Genomic DNA, 26,568 nt, shown 5'->3' on the forward strand with positions numbered 1-26,568 from the left:
GAGGTTTAATTCGATGTTCATGATGTTATTTTGGTGATTTGATTGCACGAATAAGTCCGTAGGATGTTTTTGAGGTTGTGTGTATATTTGGTTTGGAGCCCCGAGGGCTCGGGTGAGTTTTGGATAGGCCACGGGGTGCATTTTGAACTTAGAAAAATTGCAGATTTCAGCTGCGCATAGCAGGCCTGCAGGCTTCGCATTTGCGAAGCCTGGCTCGCAACTGCAATATCGCAAATGCGAGTGGCTGATCGCAAATGCGAAGGAAGCCAGGCCAGCTCAGTCTCGCAAATGCGAGATTTCTTTCGCAAATGCGAAAGTCCCTGTTCCAACCTCGAGTTGCAAATGCGACGAAGTTGTCGCAATTACCAAGTCGCAAATGCGACAAGTTGTTCGCAAATGCGAAGGTCCTATTTTCCTGAAGGATTCGCAAATGCAAGCCCTGTTTCGCAATTCCCATAATAGCAGAGGTCGTGGTTCGCAATTGCGAACCCCTATTCGCAATTCCCACATCTGAGACCTGCAACTTTTATACTTGGCCGAATTTTTAACCCATTTTCATATCCTCTCAAAACATAAACACACTTAGGCGATTTTTCAAAGGTTTCTTCTTCTCCAAATCAATTGTAAGTCATTTTTAACTAACTTTCTTCAATTCTTAACATCTTTTAACGTGATTTCAACTTCAAATCAATGATTTTCATGGGGGAAATTGGGTGTTTTGGGTAGAACCTAGGTTTTTCAAAAATTTGGGATTTGGACCTCGATTTGAGGTCCGATTTCAAAACAAATTATATATTTGACTTCGTGGGAGAATGGGTGATCGGGTTTTGGTTCGAACCTCGGGCTTTGACTATGTGGCCGGGGGCAATTTTTGACTTTTTGGGCAAAACTTTGGAAAACTCATTTTCATGCATTGGGGTTGATTCATTTAGCGTTTACTGATGATGAGGTTCCGGCTCCAGCAGCTCCGGTGGGCCCAACTCAGGTCCACAGGGGTTTGATTGCTATCCAGTACTCCAGATCTCTGGTCCGTCTTAGTGGGCCTTATGAGAGTGTCACCCGGGCAGGCTTGCTTCCTGTAGCACCAGCCGTCTGCTCAGGCTGGAGGAGGAGGCCCAGACTCCTGGCTACTCGCCACTCCGAGCAGGTAGCTCCCCAGTTTCAGCTCCAGCCAGTCCCGCCAGTTGGAGCAGTTTGAGCCGGGTGTGGTTTTAAGCCCAGACCCGGTTGATGGAGCAGCTATGTCTGCCGATGGCTTTATGGAGATTGCGGAAAGGTTCACCAAGCTCTTCACTACTACTTTTCAGCAGTGTATCTATTGAGGATCCCAGGATTATCTAGGCAATGTCTCATAGGTTTCTCAAGAGAACATGGGATTAGTGGAGACCAATTGGGTCTATTTTTGTACTATTTCGCTTGTCTGGATCCGCCAAGACTTGTGTGAGAAGATTAGTGCGTGGCTAGACCATCCGGGATCACTGTTTGGACTTTGGGAATTAGTTCACGCAGCTATTTCTGGAGGAAGTTTTCCTACCCCATCACTCAGAGAGAGCGCCATCGGAGGCAGTTTGAGCGTCCCAGGCCAGGAGTTTCTATGACTGTTACCCAATAATAAGACCAGATTCATCGACTTGGCTCATTCATGCTTGTTGACACCCAATTTTTCCCTATATAATTTTCACAATATAAAAATTAAGCCTTAAAATGATATATATATATATATATATATATATAATATATAGTATATATAACTAATTATATATAATATATTATATGTATATGTATATGCAAGTGCATTCATTACTTTCCTTATTCTAAAAGATTTTTAATCTATTCATTCTCTTATTTTTATCCATAAAATTTCAGTTAATTGTTTCCAAAAATTGTCATTTTTTTGTGATTCCTTATTGTACTTTTATATCTATTACCAAATATAGCCAGGGAATTTTTTTTTGCATATTTTACAAATTTATTTAGTATTTTTAAAGCTAAATTGCATATAATTGCAATAATAGTCTCTTTTAAGATTTAATTGCATTTATGTTCACAAAATTAGGTCTGGTATTCTTAAATAATTAATTATGTATTATAAATTATTTTAGTACCTTTAATTTATTTACAGAAATTATTTTATTATTTTTTATAAATCAAATAGGAAAAATTGGCTATTTAAATGTTAGCCCCATTTTATTTCAATTATAGCCTGATTTTGAACCCCAATTGAACCCAATTTGATGCCCAATTACTCCGACCCAATTGCAATCTGAACCGACCCAAACCCTATTCTATTAAACCGCCCCACTTACCTGTTCAATCCAGGCCGTTGATCAAAATGATCAACGGCCATCAGACCCCCTTACCTTAATTAATCCCAAACGACCCCCTAAACCCTATCATTCCTCACAACACGCCGCCTCTGAATCCCCCTCCTCTCTCAAATCCTCTCTACACCACCCTCAAACCCTAGCCGCCGCCACCCTAACCCGCCCTAAACCATGACCTTCCAAGGTCATCGGAGACCTGTATCAGCCTCTCGTGGCTTTTACGTTCGTCTCTGTGGTCTCATGACCAGATCATGAAGGGGCTTGGTCCAGACTTTGCTCGATGACTGTTCTTCGTTCGTCTCTGATCTTTCTCCAGCCAGCCATGGCCATTCGAGTCAGACCTTTGACTCTCCTGCTTAGATTAATGGCTTTCAAGGCCTTTCTTGTCACTTGGGGTTCTTCTGAAACCCTAATCTCTAAGGTTCTTTCGATTTCTTTCAGATCTGCTTCAGATCTATGTTTGCTTTGAACTTCTAAGCATTTTTCTCGAAGTTTCTTTTAAAACTCTGCTTCCAAAACTCTTTATCTTTTCCGATTAGGGTTTTCTTGTTAAGTTATTTCAAAACTTTCTCTGATTTTTGACATGTTTTGCTATGTTTACTCATATTGTTCTCTTCTCTGAGTTTGCATGATAAAAACCCTAATTTCTTCTGAGATTTCTGAGTCCATTTGTTAGTATTTGTTTGATTTACTTGTTTATCATCTCTAGACTCGATTGGTGTTGAAAACCCTAATTTTTGGGTTTATTCGAGTTCCTGAGACTATTTGTTTGATTGATATACTTGTTTATCATCTCTAGACTCGTTTGGTGTTGAAAAACCCTAATTTCTTTCGAGTTCAGTCGAGTCTCTAAGTATTTGTGTAATCTGTTTGCTCACCATCTTTAAACTCTATTGGTTTCAAACCCTAATTTCTTTGGGGTCTATTCGAGTTTCTGAAACTGCTTGTGCAATTCATCTGTTTGAAGTTGCTCGACTTGATCTGAAATTCTTTTGTTTCAGCATCTCTTTTCCTTATGTGATTCTGGGTTCTTACTATCTTAGAAACTCGACTATGTCTTCGGAAGGATTTTTCACTTGGCCCTTTACATGCTTCTGATACTCTATCTTTTTCTCTACTACTAAGTCACTAAAGCTTGACCTACGTGACTATCATGCTTCGACTGTTTGCTGTCTACTAACTTTGTGCTATTATCGCATGTTGTTTCCTTTTGCCAATAGTTTGGCCTCGCATGTCTAGTGTTTGTGCACTCTATTTATATGCTAAGTTTCCCTGTTTGATTGATCTTCAATTTTGTGACTGATTTCAAACTTTTCTTTTGTGAAAATCTGATTTCGCTCGCCTATTAAGGTTAATTGATTTCTTTCCTTGTTTTGCCTTACTGAATCCTTTCCAAAACAAGTATATTCCTGTCCTTAGACTTAATCACTTACTCGATGGTTTTACTACTTCTTTTATGGCAATATCAGTCTGCCTATAAATTGATTTCTTTCCTTATTTTGAATCTATCACTGCCCGTTAAGAAAGCGATCCCTTAATTAAAGGCAATCATGTGTGTAATTGATTCTGAATAGTGATTGTTTCCATGTTTGTGGCTTATTACTTCTCTTTCACTCGTTTTCAAAAAGCTGTAAATACCCTGTACTTCTCTTCTTTCAAAAAAATAGAAGACGAACAATTTTAAGTTCAGAACACACACTTACACTCAAAAAACTCTCTCTTGCTTTACTGCTACTTGTGCTACTGTCCGTTTAGCCGGCTAAAAGCCAAGGCTAGACTTTGGAGTCCTGCTTACTTTTCTTTACTGCACTTTGCTTCTCTGACTGGTATGTTCTAACTAATTTTCAGCATCAACAACAACATATTTCTTTACTGTTTCTTTCATTCTTGTTCGTCTCTTGTTTGTATTTAACTAAGTTCCATTATTAAGCATGCTGTATTCTGCCTCTTTTGTTCTGAATTAATGTTTCTGTTACGTACTTATCATGGCTTGTGAACCTTAAATCCCCATCACCAATGTGTTTGGTATCTGTGGTTGGTTTGGGGCATGGCAGCATTGAACATTGCTGTCCATGACCCAAACTTGATCCCCCTGGGATCATAACCTCCATGTTTTCTCTAGTTGTTGTGTGTTCTGGTTGGCTTATAGGCATGCCAACATCTTCTATTGCTGTGCATGCCCAAAGCTGACCCTTGCCTAAGTACATAGGCTCTTTGCAATGAATTCCCAACCCCTGACCCCCTTTGTATGAAGTTTATCAACTCGTGTTTTACTAATTACTGTTTCCCTAATCACCTTTTACCCCTTTTCTTGTCCCCTCAGTTTTAAAGCTCCATTCCTGCACTTTCACTATCTTCTTAGACTTAAGTTTTGCCCCTCTTGTGTGAGCCTTGCCTTAGGACCCATGAGCTCCCTCTGAACTTGGACACATAAGGGCTGGCCCTTCCACACTGCACTCATCTCTATCTGGTTCTATGAACCTGGGTGTAAGCACTGCCCGGGGTTCCTTGGGACCTTTAGGGAACTCTGACACACCCAGGTACGAGAAAGGCTTTGAAACAAGTGGTATTTGAGGCGTTTTGTTCCATAACTCAGAGAGGAAGTCAGAATCAGGCTTCCTATGGTTGTACTTTTCCCATTTTATGTATTTTCTTGATGTAATTTAGCAACTGGTCTGTAATAACTTGTAAAAAAATTTGGGGTTGGCTAGTGAAAAAGGGATGGGTAATTATGCATGCTCAAGGGTAGAAAACATGCCTATAGGACTTTTTACATCCTGCATGTTCAATTCTGCATTTTAGATGCCATGCCTATAGGGTTTCATTTAAATTTCTGCATGTTCAACTTCACACCTAGATAACCTGCCTATAGGACTTTATTTTAAATTCTGCACGCTTGTTACCACTTAGACATCATGCTTTAGGATCTAAACGGCTACAAATGAGTATCTTGTTTATAAGGTTAAGATCAGTACAATATATAGAGATCATGCCAATAGGAATTCCAAGTGAAAACCTGCCTGTTTCCATTTCTCGTTCAACTAGATATAATGTCTATAGGAATTAAAAACACTAGATATCATGTCTATAGGAATTAAAAACACTAGATATCATGTCTATAGGAATTCAAAACACTAGATATCATGTCTATAGGAATTAAAACCAGCAATAATGGATGCCATCATCTGTAGAATCTGAGACTGGTCTAATTTAAAATCAGTCTATTCCGAACCAGTTTTAAATAATTTAATCCTCTATTTAATACAGTTTAGCAAGCATGCCTATAGGATTTCAAGCCGCTCATTTTTTTAAGTTTGTTACTGCTTTGCCACATTCTGAATCAGTAATAGATACCATGCTCATAGGATTCTGCCTCAAACACTTAAGCAAACCTTAGATAATAACAATAAATAAAACTGAGCCCGTTTCTGATAATTAATAATTGCTACAACTAGCAGGCATGCCTGATTCGGACTTCTTATCTGAGTTATGTAATAAATTGGTCTGCTTCAACAACTTAAACCCCCTTTTGCCTTAATATTTTCAAACCCTGCTTGTTGTTTGAGTCATGCTATTTGATTGCTTTGTTTGAGGAGGTATATGTGAGCCTTTAGTGTTTACGTGCTTCCCCTTTTAATGTGCGGTCCTATGTGTTTTGTGTGTCGCCTTAGATTTTTCACCTTCCGACGAACACAAGATCAGAGAGATGCAATTTCAGGATGTCAAGCCAATGCGGCCCGCGGTCCTTTTTATGCGGACCGCACTAGAAGCCTCCGCAGCCGCAGTCCATTCTCTGCGGTCCGCAATGCCAAGGTTCAGAGAGCAGTTTTTCAAGTCCAAAGCCCTAGTGCGGACCGCGGTCCATTTTGTGCGGTCCGCACTAACCCCGCAGGGGCATTTTTGTCCAGAATTGTCAGCTTAGTATGAATAGCTTCTTTTCCATTTTTAGGTCAAGCAGATAGATTCAGTCAAGAGCTGCGCTCGTGGTTTCGATATTTTCAACTATTTTGGGCAATTTTATCTACATTTCATCATTGAATCTTTGTGTTTATCTTAGTAATCAATTAATATGAGTTTTCCTTCATCTATTTCTTATTTTTCTTCTCTAAATATGAGCAGCTAGACCCATAAGCTAGGGTTGTGGCTCAACCCTAGTGTGGGTAATTGACAAACACTATTGATTTCCAATCCCCGACAACCGCGCCAAAATTTGACTAGCACAAAACACCACTTAAAATTATGCTCGCTAGTCAAATATAGTATAGTAAAATATCGTATCAACAGGGATTGAAGTTAAGCAATATTATCGTAGTTTGTAGCTAAATTGCTATTCAAGATGATCAACAATTGAGATTTATGATATTAATACTAAAATTAACTAAGAATCTATAGCAGTTGATTAATGACAATCGAAGCAAGGAATAAGCAAAGAAAGATATCAATGGGAGAAGATAGGGTTTTGATAGGATAGGTGCAAGATAATTGTCTGGGATTTAACCCTAGATAATTCACTTCTAATATTCAAGTGAGTCTCTCAAATTCACTTAATTATTAGTTCAATTATTTAGTAGAAACTCCTCTCTCGATTAAGTCTCAACCTTGCGAGAGGAACCAATTTAAGCTCTGTGAAGATATGCAAGAATGCATAGTGGATTGGTCATTAGGAGAACCTCTCCCGATTATCCTCCTAACTAGGTATAATCAATGATTCAACAAGCCTCTTCCGATTACTAAGATGAATTAATGAATTCAACCAACAATATAATGCAACGATATCACATGTTATGCCTTTCTCGATTACATGAACAAGTGAATATAGATGCAACAGTTAAATCATCCAAAAATGCTTCAATATATAAAACCAGAGTTATAATCCACAAACAATCATCAATACACCAAATCTATCAAACCCTAAAGGAAACTAGTCCATAGACATGGAGTAATTCATCACAAATATGATAAAAATATAGGAAAATATGAATTCAATCCAAACTCGGGCCTTGAGTGAGGAAGGAATGATGAAATCCTTGTGCTTTGGCTCCTCCAACTCTTCCTTAGCCTATTTAGGTCGATTATGTGTCAAAAGTCCCAAACATAGCATTTTTTTTTCATGTCTTTATACCGAGTAGGGTCGGGCCCAGACGAAACCCCTTTTTCCTAGCCGAAATAGGATATTGGCTCTGTAAAATTTGCACAGGAGCACCGCACGGGGCGGCGCGCCACACAGGGTGTTAGTGGGGTTTATCAAGGACCATGTAAAAGTCACCAGGTAGCAAAAATGCACAGCCACGGTGCACCACGCGCCGCCCCACATGTCGTGGCTGTGTAAATTTCTCAGAGTATGCATGTTTGCTTGATTTTAGAAGTCCAGACGTGGTTCTCGACCCCCGAACTTGATCCCGATTTAATCCTTGGGCTTTTACTTAGACTTCAAAGCTCCAATTAGCTCGAATTTGCTTCATAACATATATATGACTCGGAATAACTCCTACAAGGCATAAAACACACAACAAGTATAAAACACTAGCGATTAAAGCTCAAACACAATTAAAGTGCAATAAATTAGAGTACAATAAGCAACTAAATACGAAATTCTAGCCTACCATCATATATCAAGGCATCATGCTGAAAGATGATCCATGAACTAAGATAGCATTTTCACATGTATGAACTGTCCTGCAAGTTTCCCAACATGCAGTGTTTCATCATATTCGTATTGGATTTTAGAAATTCTGAGTTGTCAGCTTTTCCATCTTACGCCAACAGGATGGCTGGCACGTCTTAAAAAGAATTTTAGTAGATTCACCAATAAAGCTTCTACTCCTAGATAAGAATATCCTATATTCGTCACCTGAGCACAAAAATATACTCTCTCTGTCTCTCTCTTTCTGACAACGATGGCTGGATTTCGTATAAAAGCCATACATAATTCGAGTAAGATGCTGTTAGCGCATTCGTATATGGACATCAGCTCCCGCCTGATCTAAAATCTATTTCTTACTTCATCCGTTTAAGTTTATGTGAATATTTTTGCTTTTTAAGATTCAAAATGTGTAAACCTTGACCAATATTTTAAAGTATTTTTTTTATCATATTGGGATGAGAAATATTATAACTAATAGTACTTTTCATATAGTTTTTAAATATATAACTTTTAACTTTAAAATATCGAGTTAATATAATCTAATTTAGATTCAAAGATTAGTCAAGTTGTGCCACGACCCGAATTTTTTACCTTAGGGTGTCGTGATGGCATTTAGTCTCTAAGACTAGGTAAGCCTAACACATGCTGATTATTAATGAAATTTAATTAACTTAACTGAAATACATTGAACAATAACTGAAACAATATAGTTGAGCCAACATCGGTCATAAAATCCCGAAACCGGTAGTACAAGTCATAAGCTTCCCTAAGAGTAGTTAGGAATACCAAGTACATCACTGTTCCGAAATAATAGTAAAATAAAAGACAACAGAAGGTGACTTTGGGGCCTGCAAACGTCGAGCAGGTATACCGTGAAGTCTCCAGCCGCAAAACATAAGTCTCAAAACCAACTCGATCAAAAGTACCTGGATCTGCACAAAAATATGCAGAAGCATAGCTTGAGTACGCCACAGTGGTACCTAGTAAGTATCAAGTCTAACCTCGGTAGAGTAGTGACGAGGCCAGATCAAGACACCTACCAGATATGTAAGTCTGTGCGGGATATAACATAAAGCTAACAATGGAGAGAGCATCAATGTAAGACCAACATCAGAAGGATAAAAAATTTACAACCAATAGTTAAAATAATAGAAGCACAAATAGAACAAGAAATAACCAAGTAATAAAGCAACAACATAGTTAAGATACAGATTGAATATGAATGAGCTCATGTAAGGAAAATCGATGAAAACNGCTAAAATTCATGAAAGATTTGGTGACAAAGAAAAGATCCATGGACTGTGAAACTATCAAGATGACCCACCAAGTTAGTGCTATAGTACATTCAATGGCTCCGAAATTAGAGGATCCCGGTGCTTTCACTATCCCTTGCACTATAGGGAGTGCAGACTTTGCTAAAGCTTTATGTGATCTTGGGGCAAGCATCAACTTAATGCCCTACTCAGTTTTCAAGACTTTGGGTATTGGGCCACCGAGGACAACTTCCATGTGATTGCAAATGGCAGACAGATCAATGAAGCGACCATTGGGTATTGTTGATGATGTGCTCGTCCGGGTGGACAAATTTATCTTGCCAGCTGATTTTGTGATCTTGGATTGTGAGGTAGATTATGAGGTCCTGATCATATTAGGGAGACCTTTCCTTGCTACGGGGAAGGCTCTAGTGGATTTGGAAGCAGGGGAACTCAACTCACTTTCAGGGCGGGTGATGAAAAGGTCGTTTTTCATGTGTGCAAGTCAATGAAGCAGCCCAATTGTACCGAAGTATGCTCATTTGTGGATCTAGTCACGGCTGTGATAACTAGTGCAATGATCAATGTTGAGGACCCTTTGGAGGGCGTATTGTTGAATCTTGATGTCAATGATGATGAGGGCCGAGTGGAGTGCGTGAATACTTTACATGGAATGGGCTCTTATTCTTATGAGCCTAGGAAACTCTCTTTGGATCTTGAAAATAGAAAGACCCCTCCAACGAAGCCTTCAATTGAGGAACCCCCGGTGTTGGAGTTGAAGCCATTACCTCCACACCTCAGGAATGAATTCTTGGGCTCTAATTAAACTTTACCAGTTATTCTTTCCTCTTGTCTTACTAACATGCAGGTAGATGCCACATTGGCAGTGCTCAAAAAGCAGAAAAAGGCAATTGGATGGACTCTAGCTGATATTCGGGGAACAAGCCCTGCATTTTGTATGCACAAGATTATTCTGGAAGATGATGCAAAACCCTCCTTGGAACATCAAAGGAGGTTGAACGAGGCCAAGGTTCAGAGAGCAGTTTTTCAAGTCCAAAGCCCTAGTGCGGACCGCGGTCCATTTTGTGCGGTCCGCACTAACCCCGCAGGAGCATTTTTGTCCAGAATTTTTAGCTTAGTATAAATAGCTTCTTTTCCATTTTTAGGTCAAGCAGATAGATCCAGTCAAGAGCTGCGCTCGTGGTTTCGATATTTTCAACTATTTTGGGCAATTTTATCTACATTTCATCATTGAATCTTTGTGTTTATCTTAGTAATCAATTAATATGAGTTTTCCTTCATCTATTTCTTGTTTTTCTTCTCTAATTATGAGCAGCTAGACCCATAAGCTAGGGTTGTGGCTCAACCCTAGTGTGGGTAATTGATGGGTATTGTATTTTAGGGCTTGACTGACTATGGGTGTTTGATATTTGGGCTAATTCCATGTTTAATTGTTAAATTAGTGGTTGCAAACACTAGTTTGTGTTTAGTTGACTTTTGCTCTTCTTGCGAAAGAGAGCCTAAGTCTCTAGAATTAGTCCAACAAGGAATTGGGACGTACTCAAGAGAATTGATAGCCCCAATTAAAGGGTTAAACCGAGAGATCGTAATACCCGACTTGAACCCTAGTTGCTTGTGCAAATTTGCATACCCAATTGATCTTGAGAAAGTCAATTCGGGCAAAATCACTCAAACCACCGAGAGGTGTAGAGTGGGTAAAGTCGTGCAACAGTTATATCATACTCCCCAAATATGTCAAACGTACCTTAATTTCAAGTACCCGTCAATTGACCACCTAGGCGGAAGTCACTACCCTAGTGCCTTTTAAACCATTTGAACAATCAGTAGCATTATAACTCTTAGCTTAATCTAGTTGCATTTACCTTTTGCAGTTTGATAAATAGTAGAAGTAAACAAAAACCTCAAAAATGTTTAGAAGTGTAATTTGGAACACATACGCAACTCTACACTAGATAGATACTCGATTCCAAATTCTAGCTCTCTGTGGATATCGATCCCGACCCTAAATCGGGTAAAAGCTGCTCCGATCCTCTCTCACTACTTAATTGGTAGTGTGGAGTAGGCCGCGTCCACCCTCCCTTTTAGGAATAGTAGTCCTAAGTGCCTCGAGACCAATCCGCATGCAATACCTTAACGGGGTGGGAAGGGTAGATATGGATATGATGACCGGTGCGCTAATACCACATGTAGCCCCTCTTTGAGGAGTGATTATCGGGTATGGCATTGATGCGATACATATTGTGAATAAACCTAGGACCGCCTTCCCCTTTCTTTCTTTGTCTTTAAAATATTATGACTTCTTTTTGAAAATCAGCCTTTTAATAATTGCTCTTTCAAACTTTGTTTACTTTCAAGCATTTGTGTATTAAAATCCCCTCTTATTTGAGCCTTATCTGCTTACATGTTAATTGCACCAAATTCACAAAGACTCGTCTGGCCGGGAACCACACTAGTGGATCTTGAGGGGTGCCTAACACCTTCCCCTTAGGATAATTTCAAGACCTTACCCTATCTCTGTTTATCAAAATGTAGTTGTAATTGAACCTTGTAGGTGTCCTAATGCACCATAAATCATTAGGTGGCGACTCTTCAATGCAAAACCCAGTTCCCAAAAGGAACGAGTTACCCCATAACCCAAAATGTCATAAACCCGATTCCCCCGCTGCGAGGAGGGAAAAAAGGGGGCGCGACAATGCTCTTATCATACTTCCCATCGAGAGAGAGAAAGGGTGAGGAGGTTCATTGATGGACTTATCCAGCCTATTCGACTTCAGATGGCTAGGGAGACGGGGAGTGAGATCTCTTTCCAGGAGGCGGCCAATGTGGCCAGGAGAGTGCAGATGGTTCTGTCACAAGGAGGTGGTCATGGGTCGGACAAGAGGCCCCGTCATTCAGGCAGATTCAGTTGTACCTCGTCTGGAGGTAGGAATTCGTATGGTAGATGCCATCCTCCTAGGCCTTTTCAGTCGGCACTTCAAGTTTCTCACGGTGCTTCAGGTGGTCATGGTCCTTAGATGCAGCATTCTGATCAGCGGTCCTACAGTGCACCACCAGCTCCTATCAGTGCACCACCGCTTCAGAATTTTCAGGGTCGTCAGCCCCAGTAGCCGAGGGCTTGTTTTACTTGTGGCGACACAAGTCACATTGCTAGGTATTGCCCTCGAGCACCGAGTAGCTCTCAGCATCAGGGTTCCCGTGCCATGGTTCAGGCACCGAGTGTTCCACAGCCCGCCCAGCCAGCTAGAGGTGGGGGTAGAGGTGCTAAAGGTGGAGGTAGAGGCCCTAGAGGTGGAGCTCAGGCCGCTAGAGGTGGAGGCTAGCCAACAGCAGGCCGTCCTAGAGATATAGTTCAGGGTGGTGGGGCCTAGCCCCGATGTTATGCTCTTCAAGCCAGGCCCGAGGCTGAGGCTTCAGATGCAGTTATTACAGGTATGGTTCTGGTTTGTGATAGAGACGCTTCGGTGTTATTTGATCCAGGGTCTACGTACTCGTATGTGTCATCCTATTTTGCACCGTATCTAGTTATGCCTAGTGATTCTTTGAGTGATTCTGTTTATGTGTCTACACCGGTGGGTGATTCTATTATGGTAGATTGAGTCCATCGCTCTCGTATAGTCGTGATTGGGGGTCTTGAGACTCGTGTAGATTTGCTTCCGCTGGACATGGTTGATTTCGATGCTATATTGGGGATGGACTGGTTATCACCTTATCACGCTATCTTGGACTGTCATGCCAAGACTATGACCTTAGCCTTGCCGGGTTTACCCCGTTTAGAGTAGAGAGGGACTCCTGGTCATTCTACCCGTAGTGTTATCTCCTATGTGAAGGCTCGGCGTATGGTCGAGAAGGGGTGTTTGGCCTATTTGGCCTATGTTCGTGATTCTACTACTGAGGTTCCTTATATTGAGTCTGTGCATGTTGTTCCTGAGTTTCCTGAGGTATTCCCTTCAGACCTGCCGGGTATGCCACCCGACAGGGATATTGACTTCTGCATTGATTTGGCTCTGGGCACTCAGCCCATTCCATTCTACCGTATCGTATGGCCTCGCCTGAGTTGAAAGAGTTGAAGGAGAAGTTGCAAGACTTGCTTGAAAAGGGTTTCATCAGACCTAGTGTGCCGCCTTGGGGTGCACCGGTGTTGTTCGTAAAGAAGAAGGATGGGTCGATGCGAATGTGTATAGATTACCGGCAATTGAACAAGGTTACAATTAAGAATAAGTATCCGCTGTCGGGGATTGATGATTTGTTCGATCAGCTTCAGGGTGCCAAGGTATTTTCAAAGATTGACTTGAGATCTGGCTACCATCAGTTGAGGATTAGGGAATCCGATGTCCCTAAGACAGCTTTCCACACTCGGTACGGGCAATATGAGTTCTTGGTGATGTCATTTGGGTTGACAAATGCCCCAGCAGCTTTTATGGACTTGATGAACCGAGTGTTCAGGCCTTACTTGGATTCGTTCGTGATAGTCTTCATTGATGATATTTTGATATATTCCCGCAGCCGGGAGGAGCACGAGCAGCATCTTAGAGTGGTTCTTCAGACTTTGAGGGATAGTCAGTTGTATGCTAAGTTTTCGAAGTGTGAGTTCTGGTTGGGATCGGTTGCATTCCTGGGTCATGTTGTGTCAGCAGAGGGTATTCAGGTTGATCCCAAGAAGATTGAGGCAGTCAAGAACTGTCCTAGACCAGCATCAGCTACAGAGATCCGGAGTTTCTTGGGTTTGGCAGGCTACTATCGTCGGTTCGTAGAGGGGTTTTCATCTATCGCAACCCCGATGACCAGGTTGACCCAGAAGGGTGCCCAGTTCAGATGGTTAGAGGAGTGTGAGGCGAGCTTTCAGAGGCTCAAGACAGCCCTGACTACGGCATCGGTGTTGGTTTTGCCCACAGGTTCAGGGCCTTATACAGTTTATTGTGATGCATATCGTATTGGACTTGATGCAGTGTTGATGCAGGATGGCAAGGTCATTGCCTATGCTTCGCGGTTGTTGAAGATTCATGAGAAGAACTATCCGGTTCATGATTTGGAGATTGCAGCCATTGTTCACGCATTGAAGATTTGGAGGCATTATCTGTATGGCGTGGCATGTGAGGTGTTCACGGATCACAAGGGTCTTCAGTATTTGTTCAACCAAAAGGAGTTGAATTTGAGGCAGAGGAGGTGGTTGGAGTTGTTGAAGGATTATGATATCACCATCTTATATCATCCGGGAAAGGCCAATGTGGTGGCCGATGCTTTGAGTAGGAAGTCAGCCAGTATGGGCAGTCTTGCTTATATTCCGGTCGGTGAGAGACTGCTTGCTTTGGATGTTCAGGCTTTGGCCAATCAATTGGTGAGGTTGGATGTTTCTGAGCCCAGCCATGTGTTAGCTTGCACAGTCGCTCGTTCTTCATTATTGGAGCATATCCGAGATCGGCAGTATGATGATCCCCATTTGTGTGTCCTTAGAGACACGGTGCAGCACGGAGGTGCCAAGCATGTTACCCTAGGTGATGATGGAGTTTTGAGATTGCATGGTCGAGTTTGTGTGCCTAATGTGGATGGTCTTCGAGAGTTGATTTTAGAGGAGGCTCATAGCTCCCGGTACTCTATTCATCCGGGCGCCGCTAAGATGTATCAGGATTTGCGGTAGCATTATTGGTGGAGAAGAATGAAGAAGGATATCGTTGCATATGTGGCTCGGTGTTTGAATTGCCAGCAGGTTAAGTACGAGCATCAGAGACCTGGTGGTTTGTTCCAGAAGATTGAGATCCCTGAGTGGAAGTGGGAGCGTATTACTATGGACTTCGTTACTGAACTCCCACGGACTCAGAAGAAGTTCGATGCAGTTTGGGTCATTGTTGATAGGCTGACCAAGTCAGCGCATTTCATTCCTGTGGCAGTCTCCTAATCTTCCGAGAGGTTAGCTGAGATCTATATCCGGGAGATTGTTCGTCTTCATGGTGTGCCCGTGTCTATCATTTCGGATCGAGGTACGCAGTTTACCTCACATTTCTGGAGAGCAGTTCAGCGGGAGTTGGGCACACTGGTTGAGTTGAGAACATCGTTTCATCCTCAGATGGACGGGCAGTCCGAGCGGACCATTCAGATTTTGGAGGTACAACAACAGCTACCAGTCGAGTATTTAGATGGCTCCTTATGAGGCCTTATATGGTAGGCGTTGTCGGTCGCCGATTGGATGGTTTGAGCCGGGAGAGGCTCGGTTGTTGGGTACGGATCTGGTTTAGGATGCCTTGGACAAGGTTAGGATTATTCAGGATAGGCTTCGTACAGCTCAGTCCAGGAAAAAGAGCTATGCCGACCGCAAGGTTCGTGATTTGGCATTCACGTTCGGTGAGTGGGTATTGCTTCGAGTGTCGCCTATAAAGGGCGTGATGAGGTTTGGGAAGAAGGGCAAGCTTAGCCCTAGATTCATTTGAGATTCTTGATTGAGTGGGAGAGGTGGCTTATAGACTTGCATTGCCGCCAAGCTTATCAGCTGTACATCCAGTGTTTCATGTGTCAATGCTTCGGAAGTATCACGGCGATCAATCCCACGTGTTAGATTTCAGCACTGTCCAGTTGGACAAGGACTTGTCTTATGAGGAGGAGCCGGTAGCTATTCTAGACCGGCAGGTTCGTCAGTTGAGATCGAAGAGTTCTCCTTCTGTTCGTGTTCAGTGGAGAGGTCAGCCTGCTGAGGCATCGACCTGGGAGTCCGAGTCCGATATACGGAGCCGTTATCCCCATCTTTTCCCCGACTCAGGTACTTCCTTCTTCTGTCCGTTCGAGGACGAACGGTTGTTTTAGAGGTGGAGGATGTGATGACCCAAAAGGTCATCACTTGTTTTTAAATTGAATTCTGCATTTCGAGGCCTTAAAAACCTCTTTTAGCATTACCTCGATTTGCGTGCGCAGTCCGGACGCGTAGCCGGAAAGCCTATATGTGAAATTCTATGAAAAATGATAAATTTTGACTATAAAATAAATTAATTTGACTTCGGTCAACGTTTTGGATAAACAAACCCTGACCCGGACCCGTGATTTGACGGTCCCGTAGGGTCCGTAGGAAAATATGGGACTTGAGCGTATGCCCGGAATCGAATTCCGAGGTCCCAAGCCCGAGAAATAAATTTTTAAAGAAAATTATTTTCTGAAATTGTTTAAAGGATTTGGAAATAAATTTCGATTAGAACATGTTGGTATCGGGCCCGTATTTTGGTTCCGGCGCCCGGTACAGATCTTATATGTGATTTAAGACAATTCTGTGAAGTTTGCTAAGAAACGGAATCCATTTGACGTGATTCGGACCTTAAATGCAAATTTGATGTTTAAGAAGTTTTGAGAAATTTTATTGATCTTGAGGTTTAATTCGATGTTCATGATGTTATTTTGGTGATTTGATTGCACGAATAAGTCTGTAGGATGTTTTTGAGGTTGTGTGTATATTTGGTTTGGAGCCCCGAGGGCTCGGGTGAGTTTTGGATAGGCCACGGGGTGCATTTTGAACTTAGAAAAATTGCACATTTCAGCTGTGCATAGCAGGCCTGCAGGCTTCGCATTTGCGAAGCCTGGCTCGCAACTGCGATATCGCAAATGCGAGTGGCTGATCGCAAATGCGAAGGAAGCCAGGCCAGCTCAGTCTCGCAAATGCGAAAGTCCCTGTTCCAACCTCGAGTCGCAAATGCGACGAAGTTGTCGCAATTACCAAGTCGTAAATGCGACAAGTTGTTCGCAAATGCGAAGGTCCTATTTTCCTGAAGGGTTCGCAAATGCAAGCCCTGTTTCGCAATTCCCATAATAGCAGAGGTCGTGGTTCGCAATTGCGAACCCCTGTTCGCAATTCCCACATCTGAGACCTGCAACTTTTATACTTAGCCGAATTTTTAACCCATTTCATATCCTCTCAAAACATAAACACACTTAGGCGATTTTCAAAGGTTTCTTCTTCTCCAAATCAATTGTAAGTCATTTTTAACTAACTTTCTTCAATTCTTAACATCTTTTAACGTGATTTCAACTTCAAATCAATGATTTTCATGGGGGAAATTGGGTGTTTTGGGTAGAACCTAGGTTTTTCAAAAATTGGGGATTTGGACCTCGATTTGAGGTCCAATTTCAAAATAAATTATATATTTGAGTTCGTGGGGGAATGGGGTGATCGGGTTTTGGTTCGAACCTCGGGCTTTGACCATGTGGACCCGGGGGCAATTTTGACTTTTTGGGTAAAACTTTGGAAAACTCATTTTCATGCATTGGGGTTGATTCATTTAGCATTTATTGATGTAATTAAGTAACTTGTGACTAGATACGAGCGAATTGGTGGTGGAATGAAGGGGTAAAGCTATAATTGAATCGTGAATTGTGTTCGTGGCATCGAGGTAAGAGTTTGGTCTAACCTTAGCTTGAGGGATTAGGAGTTGTGTCTATTTGCTACATGTTAATTGTGGAGTACGACGTATAGGTATGGTGACGAGTGTCTATACGATGGTGTCAAGCATGCCCGTGAGTCTTGTGTTATAATTTTGTTATGACTCCGTTGTGGTTTATTATGCCTCACATGTTATTATCATCATTGTTCCCTTGCCGGGATGTTTGTTTGATATTATTGTTCCCTTTTCGGGATATTGTTGAGATATCATTGTTCCCTTGCCGGGATGTTTGTTGATATTAATGTTCCCTTGCCGGGAAGTTATTATGTTGTTCTTGTTCCCTTGCCGGGATTCCTTGTGATTATTGTTGGTTGTAACTGGGAGCGGGTGGTACGCCTACCACAAGATATAATGAAATGGGAGCGGGTGGTACGCCTACCACAAGATATAATGAAATGGGAGCGGGTGGTACGCCTACCAAAAGATACATGAAATGGGAGCGCGTGGCACGCCTGCCACAAGATACATTAAATGGGAGCGGGTGGCACACCTGCCACGAGGTAAACTAAATGGGAGCGGGTGGCACGCCTGTCACAAGATATGAGAAATGGGATCGGGTTGCACGCCTGCAACAAGATTTGAAAAGAAAGTGAAATCTGCCTTTGTTTTTCTTTATTCTTGTTAGCGGTTGGATTTTGATTCCTTTATATTCTATTGATATTCTGTTTTTACCTGTTTTTCCCCGAAGCAGGTTTATTTGGTAGTCTGGTCCTAGCCTTGTCACTACTTCGCCGAGGTTAGGCTAGGCACTTACCAGCACATGGGGTTGGTTGTGCTGATACTACACTCTGCACTCTTTTGTGCAGACCCCAGCGTTGTGGACTTCGGACCGCAGTGAGATTGCTGATTCTTGATCATCAGGCGACCCGAGGTAGTCCTGTAGGCGTCCGCAGGCCTTGGCGTCTCCTTCTATCTACTATTCCTGTTTCTTTCATGCATTTCTAGAGACAGTGTTGTATTTATTTCTTTCAGACCATTTATTTGTAGTATTCTTAGACCGTCTGTGAAACTGTGACACCAGTTCTTGGTAGTCGAGACTCAAACAGTTGTATTAGATATTCATGTTGATAGCTTATTGTTTCCTTCTTCCGCTTATGTTAAATTCCGCTGTTTAAATATTATTATTTCGAAATTGTTAATGAATATAAAATGGGTAACAAGGTAAATTGTGCAATTAATTGGCTTGCCTAGCTCGTATTAGTAGGCGCCATCACGACTCCCGAGGGTGGAAATTCGGGTCGTGACAGATACTGATTTTGGTTAGATTTGGAGCATTTGGAGGCCGAGTCGAGAGGCAAAGGCATTGCAGGTTAGAGTTCGGTCCGGTTTGAGGTAAGTAATAATTGTAAATGTTGTCCTGAGGGTATGAAACCCCGAATTTCACATCGTTGTACTATTTTGAGGTGATGCACACGCTAGATGACGAGCGTAAGGGGCGTGCACCAGTGGGGATTGTGACTTGGTCCGTCCCTTAGAAACTATTAAGTTGTGTATTTAACTGAAACTACTTGATATTACCTTATGTTAGAAAGTATTAATATCTTTTAGGTTGAATGCCATATTTGGGCCTCGTGCCAACTGTTTGAACCCTTAGGAGGCTTTCTTTACTGAAATTCCTCACTGTTTTGATTTAATAACTGTACTCAGTCACAGTATGTTTTACTGATTTCATAACTCAGTCTTATTTATTATGATTTGATGCATAAATGATATTTTGGGCTGAGCACCCTGTTTTACTGTTAGCCCGAGTGGCTTGAGAGGTTTCTGACTAAGTAAGGCCGAGGGACTGTGTTGTGAGGATATCATGGGATCGGGCTGCGCGCCGCAGCAGGTTGTACTGCTTTGTGATATATGATAGGCCGAGGGCCTAATTTATTATGCCACAAGATGGTTTGTGATAGCGCTTGAGCTGTAGGAGCCCCTCCGGAGTCTGTACACCCCCAGTAAGCACGGGTACCTAGTGTGAGTGATGTGATATTGCCCAAGGGGATGATCTTGATTTATGTTGTTGCCCGAGGGGCCGATTATGAGTGATTGTGAGGTAGCCCGAGGGGCTGGTTCTGACTGATGTTATGCCCGAGGGGCGGTTTATGATACATGTCTTGCCCGAGGGGCTATTTATGTTTTCATCATTTTTACTCACTGTTTCATCACTGGTTTGGAAACTATTGAATGTTGTTTTTAAAAGGCTTTACTAAAATTGAGTTTTCATGAGAAAATTGATTTTTATATTGTTTTGGAAACGTACCGTATTTGTTGTAGTGCTATGACGTGGAATTATCTGATTTCTTACTACTCAGCTTTCATTTACTTTTAGTACTTACTGAGTTGGCGTACTCACATTACTCCCTGCACCTTGTGTACAGATCCAGGAGTTGCGGGTCGCGATAGCGAGCGTTGATCGTTCTTTCAGCAGGTCTTCGGAGTTGGCAAGGTAGCTGTTTGGCGTTCGCAGCCCTGCACTTCTCCTTCTTACCTTACTCAGACTGTTCTTAGTATCTTTATTTCCGGACTATGATAGCCTTATTGCACTTAGACAGACCATGTAGTTGCTCGTGACTTGTGACACCCCGATGTTGGGCTTGTGTTATTTTTCTGCACTTGTTGTCTAGACTTATGTTATGAGATTTTGTTAACTAATAGCTTAAAAATGACTTTTATGAACTACTGGTTTGATTTGGGATTTGTGTCGGCTAGCCTAGTTTCACGATAGGCGCCATCACGACCAGTCAGTTTTATGGTTGTGACAAATGCACATCTACATCTAAAGTCAATATTTGACAACCCTCCACATAACGAGCAAAGTTACCAGGAACTAAGACCCCATCGTGGTACCACTTGAGTGTAATCAATTTAAAAGACATTTTTCTGCAAACAAAAGGAGACAAATAAAGAAATACATAAATACAAAAGTAAAGACAAAGACAAGAGTATATAACATTGTTCAAAGTAAGGGTATTACAATAATCACATAAAACCCTACCTTTACACACGGTTTACAAATACAAAGTAAATCTCTTTATAAAAAATTCTCCGTAAAGGCAACAATACAACTTCACAGTAATATCGACAATGACAAAAGGTTCTCCTTTTAAAAAGTCCGAAAATGCTAAATACAAGTATCAACTTATGTATTTTGCCTAAATACAATAGGAGTTTAAATAATGTGCACTTACATATACAATTTTCTTACACATGTGAATCTTCATAAATTATACATAGCAAGCTAGATGAGAGTATTAATTAACATATTATGACCGATTATATTGCATTGATAGTGTAGTTTTTTTTATACTATCCATATATATTACTTAAATTTATACGAATATTTGGGTCCAATTCTTCTCAAGTGGAGATCCTCTCCATTTCCTTCAGATCCAACATCTGATATATATCAAAATAAAAAATTTATCTTATATATATCGTGTAATTTTTCGATAATTTTCTAACCCGAACTCCGCCCATAGATTTTTGACGCGTGCTCCTCTGATAGGCACCCTTTTTACTCCGTTCTTGACCAGGTAGTTAATGTCCAAAAAGGTTCTAATTAGATCCATTTCTAACGGATCGGAGTTTTAAAAATATAGCAATATATATATATATATATATATATATATATATATAATTAATCCGTCAATAACATCATTATTAATTCAACCAAATAGAAAGACTAACATTTTCGTCTTGTTTTGTGTATAGCAATGGCAGAGAAACAACTGATGATCTTTGCCCTTGATGATAGTGACCATAGCTTCTATGCCCTTGAATGGACTCTCGATCATTTCTTTCCTTCTCCCTCAGCTTCCAGCTTTAAACTCATCATTGTTCATGCAAAACCTAATCCAACTTCTGTTATAGGAGCTGTTGGACCAGGTATTACAATTACTTGTATTATCCCCCCGACTCCAACCCCAGGGGCGTACGTAGAAATTTTTGTGAGCGGTATCGAAATTTATAGAAGAACTGGAATATAACTTTGATTATCATACCTTTAGACAAGAAATAGCCTTAGTCTATTGATTTTGTTGAGTCATAAGTTAGAAAAATTCTTGAGTTCAATTCTACTTCACCACAATTTTTAGCCACAAAGGCTCTCTCAAATATTTGCAAAAGAAAAATGTGCTAGTTGAGGTTTGAACCTTTGGCCTCTTAGAACAAAATCAAGCACATAACAAACACACAAGATACAATTTATGTCAAGTGAGGTCATTTTTCCTACTTATCCGTTTCTGTACAGTATTAATATATATTTTTAGTAAAATTTTTCGATAAAGCGGTATCGCGTGACACCACTTTGGTAAGCGTGCATCCGCCCCTGCCCACCCCCCACCCCCGCACTTTCCTCCATTATTGGGAGGAGCAGAGCGGAGATAGATTTAAAAATTGAAGAATTAACTCAAATAGCGGCACACCCAACTACTTAAACTAAAAATAGCTGGAAGAGGTATAATATATGCATATTTTATGTATTATATGTGTATAATTGTGTATAATTTATGTATATGATTAGAAAAAGTAAATAATAAATATAGTGAGCTATTTATATAAAGATCCCTTAAAAATTTAACTTGACGGATTCAATCTTCGAGATATACTAACAATTTGGCTAGGCTTATGCGAAGCTTAATAAAGTGTGTATTTTTCCAAATAATTGTTTATTTTATAGAGTTGAGGTGTGCGGCCAAGTTTTTAGGAAAAATAAATGCTTTTGAGCGGTAAAAGAAACTGTTTTCATAAGTTGAAAAAGGATCTTTTTTCCAAAATCACTTTTAGAACCTCGGTCCAGTATAAAAATTGCAGTTCTAATAGTAGCAAAAGTGCATTTTAAGTTGATTAGCTGGACAGAAGCTGCTAGCTACTATTGAAAAGTACTTTTTGAAAAAAAAAAACTTACGACAAAAAGCAATTTTTTGAAATACGCAGATTTTGAAAGTTTAGCCAAACATCTAATAGTTTGAGCACATTATATTGTATTTTTGTCAGAAATTTAATGTTTTTTGTAATTTTACTTTTTCTTTTTTTTTTTTACAAATATATCTATATTCTATGTCGAAATACTAGATCAATTAGACTTGCAAAAAGCTGGAAAACAATGTCTTTGTTCACGGGTTCAAACTGTAAAAATAACTTCTCCTGCAAAATATAACTTAAAACTGCGTACAACAGATCCAATATTATATTCCAACCCTTCCCTAGAGCTTACACATAGTATGAGCAAGCACGAGCTTAATACCCTGAGCTTTCTTCCATGATTGAATGACTTTTCAAGGTTCAACAACAACATGCCCAGTGTATTATCATAAGTGAGGTCTGCGGAGGATCTTGTGTCGCAGACCTTAACCTTATCCGGAAGGTTGTTTTTCGGGGTTATAATTTGTTAATATTGTTCAGGAACAAACTGACATGTTTTTGTGAATGTTAATGTTGCAGGAACAACAGACATGTACACAATGGTAGAAACAGACATAAAAAAGACAGCCCAGAAAATTATTGACAAGGCTAAAGAGTTAAGCAAGAGTAAAGGGGTTGCTAATGTTGCATGTGAAATACTTGAAGGTGATGCTAGGAATGTTATTTGTGATGCTGTTGAAAGGCATCACGCCTCTCTCTTGGTCATGGGCAGCCATGGCTATGGAACTTTCAAAAGGTATACTAAAAAAGAACATTTATAATGTTAATTTGACACTTTTAACTTTTTTTTTTCTTTTTTTTTGAGATCTAAACTAAATGAACTACGTACTGCCATGTGGTCACGAGGTCACAGTTCAAGCCGTGAAAACAGCATCTTACAGAAATGTAGGGTAAAACTGCGTACGATAGACCTTTGTGGTTCGGCTCTTTCCCGGACTCCGCACATTGCGGGAGCTTAGTGCACCGGGTTGCCCTTAAACTAAATGAACTATGTGCGAAATCTTTAAAGTGAACTTTTTTAACCTTTTTAATAGGAGTAGAACTGCAAATTATAGAACTTTTATGATATTTTCTGAGCAGCAAATTTTAATTTTCAAAAATAAATTATAAAATCTAGTCTGATCTTACTTGAGATTCACTCAAATTGACTTTTAATAAGAAAAATATATCAAGTAATTAAATTGGGATGAAAGAAGTATAAAAAAGAGTATGAAATGCTGCGTAAAGCTTCTTTCTTGCTCGGTGATCCGTCGATAAAGTCATTCTGGATCTCCAAGCCTCATTATTTAATAATCACTTCAGCTCTTTCATACTCGACTCATCTTGCTTGGAAGTTTATCACTTAAAAGTCAATTATTTAATTTTACAGCATGCATGCATAACGTGTTCGGCCAAGTAAAATTAACTGATGGTTTTACGATGTCAGTGAATATTAATTAAACTCTAAAAAAGTACCATAATCTTAGACTATAAAAAAATAGCATAACCACTCGAGAATTCTATTTCCTTTTTTTGGGGGCGATTTTTCTTTCTTTTGCTAGAAATTATTGTTTGAAATTAATTCTTCAATAATTCTACTATACAGGGCTGTTTTGGGTAGCGTAAGTGACTACTGCTCTCACCATGCTCATTGCTCTGTGATGATTGTGAAGAAGCCTAAGCCAAACAATTAAACCAACTTTTCTCCCTCCAGGAGCTGATTTTATTGATCTATAAAAGATTGAGTTTAGTACTACAAGTACTAGCTGGAGGCTTAGATCTTGGATTTAAAGTTTATAAGTTCCTACGACGACTTCAATTTAATATGCAATAGTAATTGGTCGACGGTCATATATTTATAAATATTTAATAAATTTATTATAATAGATGTACAAGATCAGAATTTTGGATTCTTTGTACTATGCGAGTAAATGACAATATAATCCTTCACTCAATATGATTTGTCTGCTATTATAATTAATTAGTAGTCATTTTTGTCCCACTAATTGCTAAGACTATCTATGTAATTAAGTCGTTACTCAGATATTTTGCTGGTTTTATGATTTTCCACATTCATTTTTTAAGTATTTGAAAACTTAAAAATTAGCTTTTGGAACCTTTTTTTTCCCTTCAAAATTTAGCTCAAACAACAATTTTGCAAAACTTCAAAAACTGAGTTTGCAAATTCAAATTCTCAAAAAATTTCAAACATGCGCCACCTAATTGTTCGAGCACATATACGCTTTAAGGATCTTTTGAAAGTGACAATATGCTCATAAATTCACTAATTAATTGAGTTTTTTGGATGTGGGTTCATTAATTATGTAGAAATTGTATAATGATAATCCATGGATTAGTTATTATAATGAGGAATCCAGTAACTACATTAATATCTAATCTAAATTAGTCAAAAACGAAATTCCGATATGTGTTGTTCTTAATGTACAATAAGATGACATATTTCAATAAGATGTACAATCTAACGTGCATTGGAGAATTAGAGAAATTCATATGCGATCAAATCTTAAAACTAATCTATAAATATTTCAGTATATTTATCACTTTTTACTTATTAAACACAATAACAGTAACTTGTACTACGTATGTACGTGTATATTAATACTAAGCAAATAGATAAATATGCCTTAGCTCATAAATTCATTAATTGAATTTTTTGGATGTGGAATACTTAACATTTATCTAGAAATCGAAATATGATAATTTATGGTTTTCCATATGAGAAAATTCAATAACTATATCTAAATTAGTGAAAAACAAATTCAAATTTGTTGTTCTTAACATATCATAAGACGAAGATTTTTAAAAATATAAAATTGTTTTATACGCGTTGAGAGTTAGACAGACTTATATGCAATTGTATCTTTAACAAAATGTATATTAAGAAAAGAAGGAGACATAAACATTACTTCCCATGATTATTTTACCTTATTTTTACTTAATTAAACACAATAATAATAACGTTTACTACGTATGTATACTAATACTAATCAAATAGATTCCATAGCTCATTAATTCATTAATTGACTTTTCTGGGATGTGAAATAATCTAAGGTTTTTCATAATGTAAATTCAATAATTCTATGTAAATCAGTCAAAAACAAAATTTGAATATGTTGTTCTTAACGTACCATAAGACGGCATATTTTTTATTTTTAAAATATAAAGCCACTTAAATACGTTGGAGAGTTACACAAACTCGTAATTATCATAAAATAAATGTGTTGACGAAAAGAGGAACACATAAATATTACTTGTTGATGTGTGGCTAGAATTCATGGTTTAGCACATTATATGCTTTGCGCTTACATGCTTTAATGTTAAAATACACTTTGTTTGAGCGTAATGGAGGCTATTTTATGTGTAGGTGCATCGGAAATGAAAGTAGAGCTAAAAGGGATACTTAAACGTCGAAAGTGCGCTCGAGAACGGTGAAAAGGAGAAGCCGGGCAAAAGCCAGCTTGACCAGGCTTTATCCAGGCTAGGCCAGCTTAAAGCCAGGCCTAGGCTGGCTTTATCCAGGTGAGGCCAGCTTAAAGCCAGGCCTAGGCTGGCGTTATCCAAGCGACGCCAGGCCCAGTCCGAGTTTTGAAGGTTTTTATTTGTTTCCCGGTTTGACTAGGATTTGACCTACACATTTAGGCCTTGTCCTAAACATATAAATAGACCTAAAAATGTTACTTTTGGCAGTTTTGAGACATACGGAGAGGGAGAGCGAGTTTGGACATAACTTTAAACCTAGGAAGAGAGCGGAGCCTCGTGGAGACCGGAGATTCGACCTAAGGGGGCAAGAACACACTAGGAGCAAGGCGGAGAATTCTTCTACGAATTTTTCACGTCATTCGTCCTATTTTTCATTATTGGTTATGAATTCTACTATTGTAGTTTTGCATACTATTATGAATAGCTAATTTGTTATCTAGGGTTTTGATGGAACCTTTTGGAGGATTGATTTTCCTATTACGTTAATATAGATTTGCTGTAGTATTTTCTCTATGTTCAAC

At 39.7% G+C, this 26,568-nt stretch overlaps 1 protein-coding gene across 1 annotated transcript; it reads left to right on the forward strand.

Moving 5' to 3' along the window:
* The first annotated feature begins 21,308 nt into the window (after positions 1-21,308).
* Positions 21,309-24,501, forward strand: LOC109220478 (universal stress protein PHOS32-like). The gene is made up of 3 exons (XM_019384948.1): positions 21,309-21,529; positions 23,087-23,303; positions 24,153-24,501. The coding sequence occupies exons 1-3, from the start codon at positions 21,358-21,360 to the stop codon at positions 24,238-24,240; spliced, it is 477 nt and encodes a 158-aa protein (XP_019240493.1). The 5' UTR covers positions 21,309-21,357; the 3' UTR covers positions 24,241-24,501.
* The last annotated feature ends 2,067 nt before the right edge of the window (positions 24,502-26,568 follow it).

The sequence above is a fragment of the Nicotiana attenuata genome, unplaced genomic scaffold, assembly GCF_001879085.1.
Source record: "Nicotiana attenuata strain UT unplaced genomic scaffold, NIATTr2, whole genome shotgun sequence".
Taxonomy (NCBI): Eukaryota; Viridiplantae; Streptophyta; class Magnoliopsida; order Solanales; family Solanaceae; genus Nicotiana; species Nicotiana attenuata.

Bases quoted from the DNA above. Each gene is read 5' to 3' on its own strand.
- LOC109220478 (XM_019384948.1), top strand. From the start codon at position 21,358: ATGGCAGAGAAACAACTGATGATCTTTGCCCTTGATGATAGTGACCAT. The intron at 21,530-23,086 runs GTATTACAATTA...TTAATGTTGCAG, and splicing joins TATAGGAGCTGTTGGACCAG to GAACAACAGACATGTACACA. The intron at 23,304-24,152 runs GTATACTAAAAA...TCTACTATACAG, and splicing joins GGCTATGGAACTTTCAAAAG to GGCTGTTTTGGGTAGCGTAA.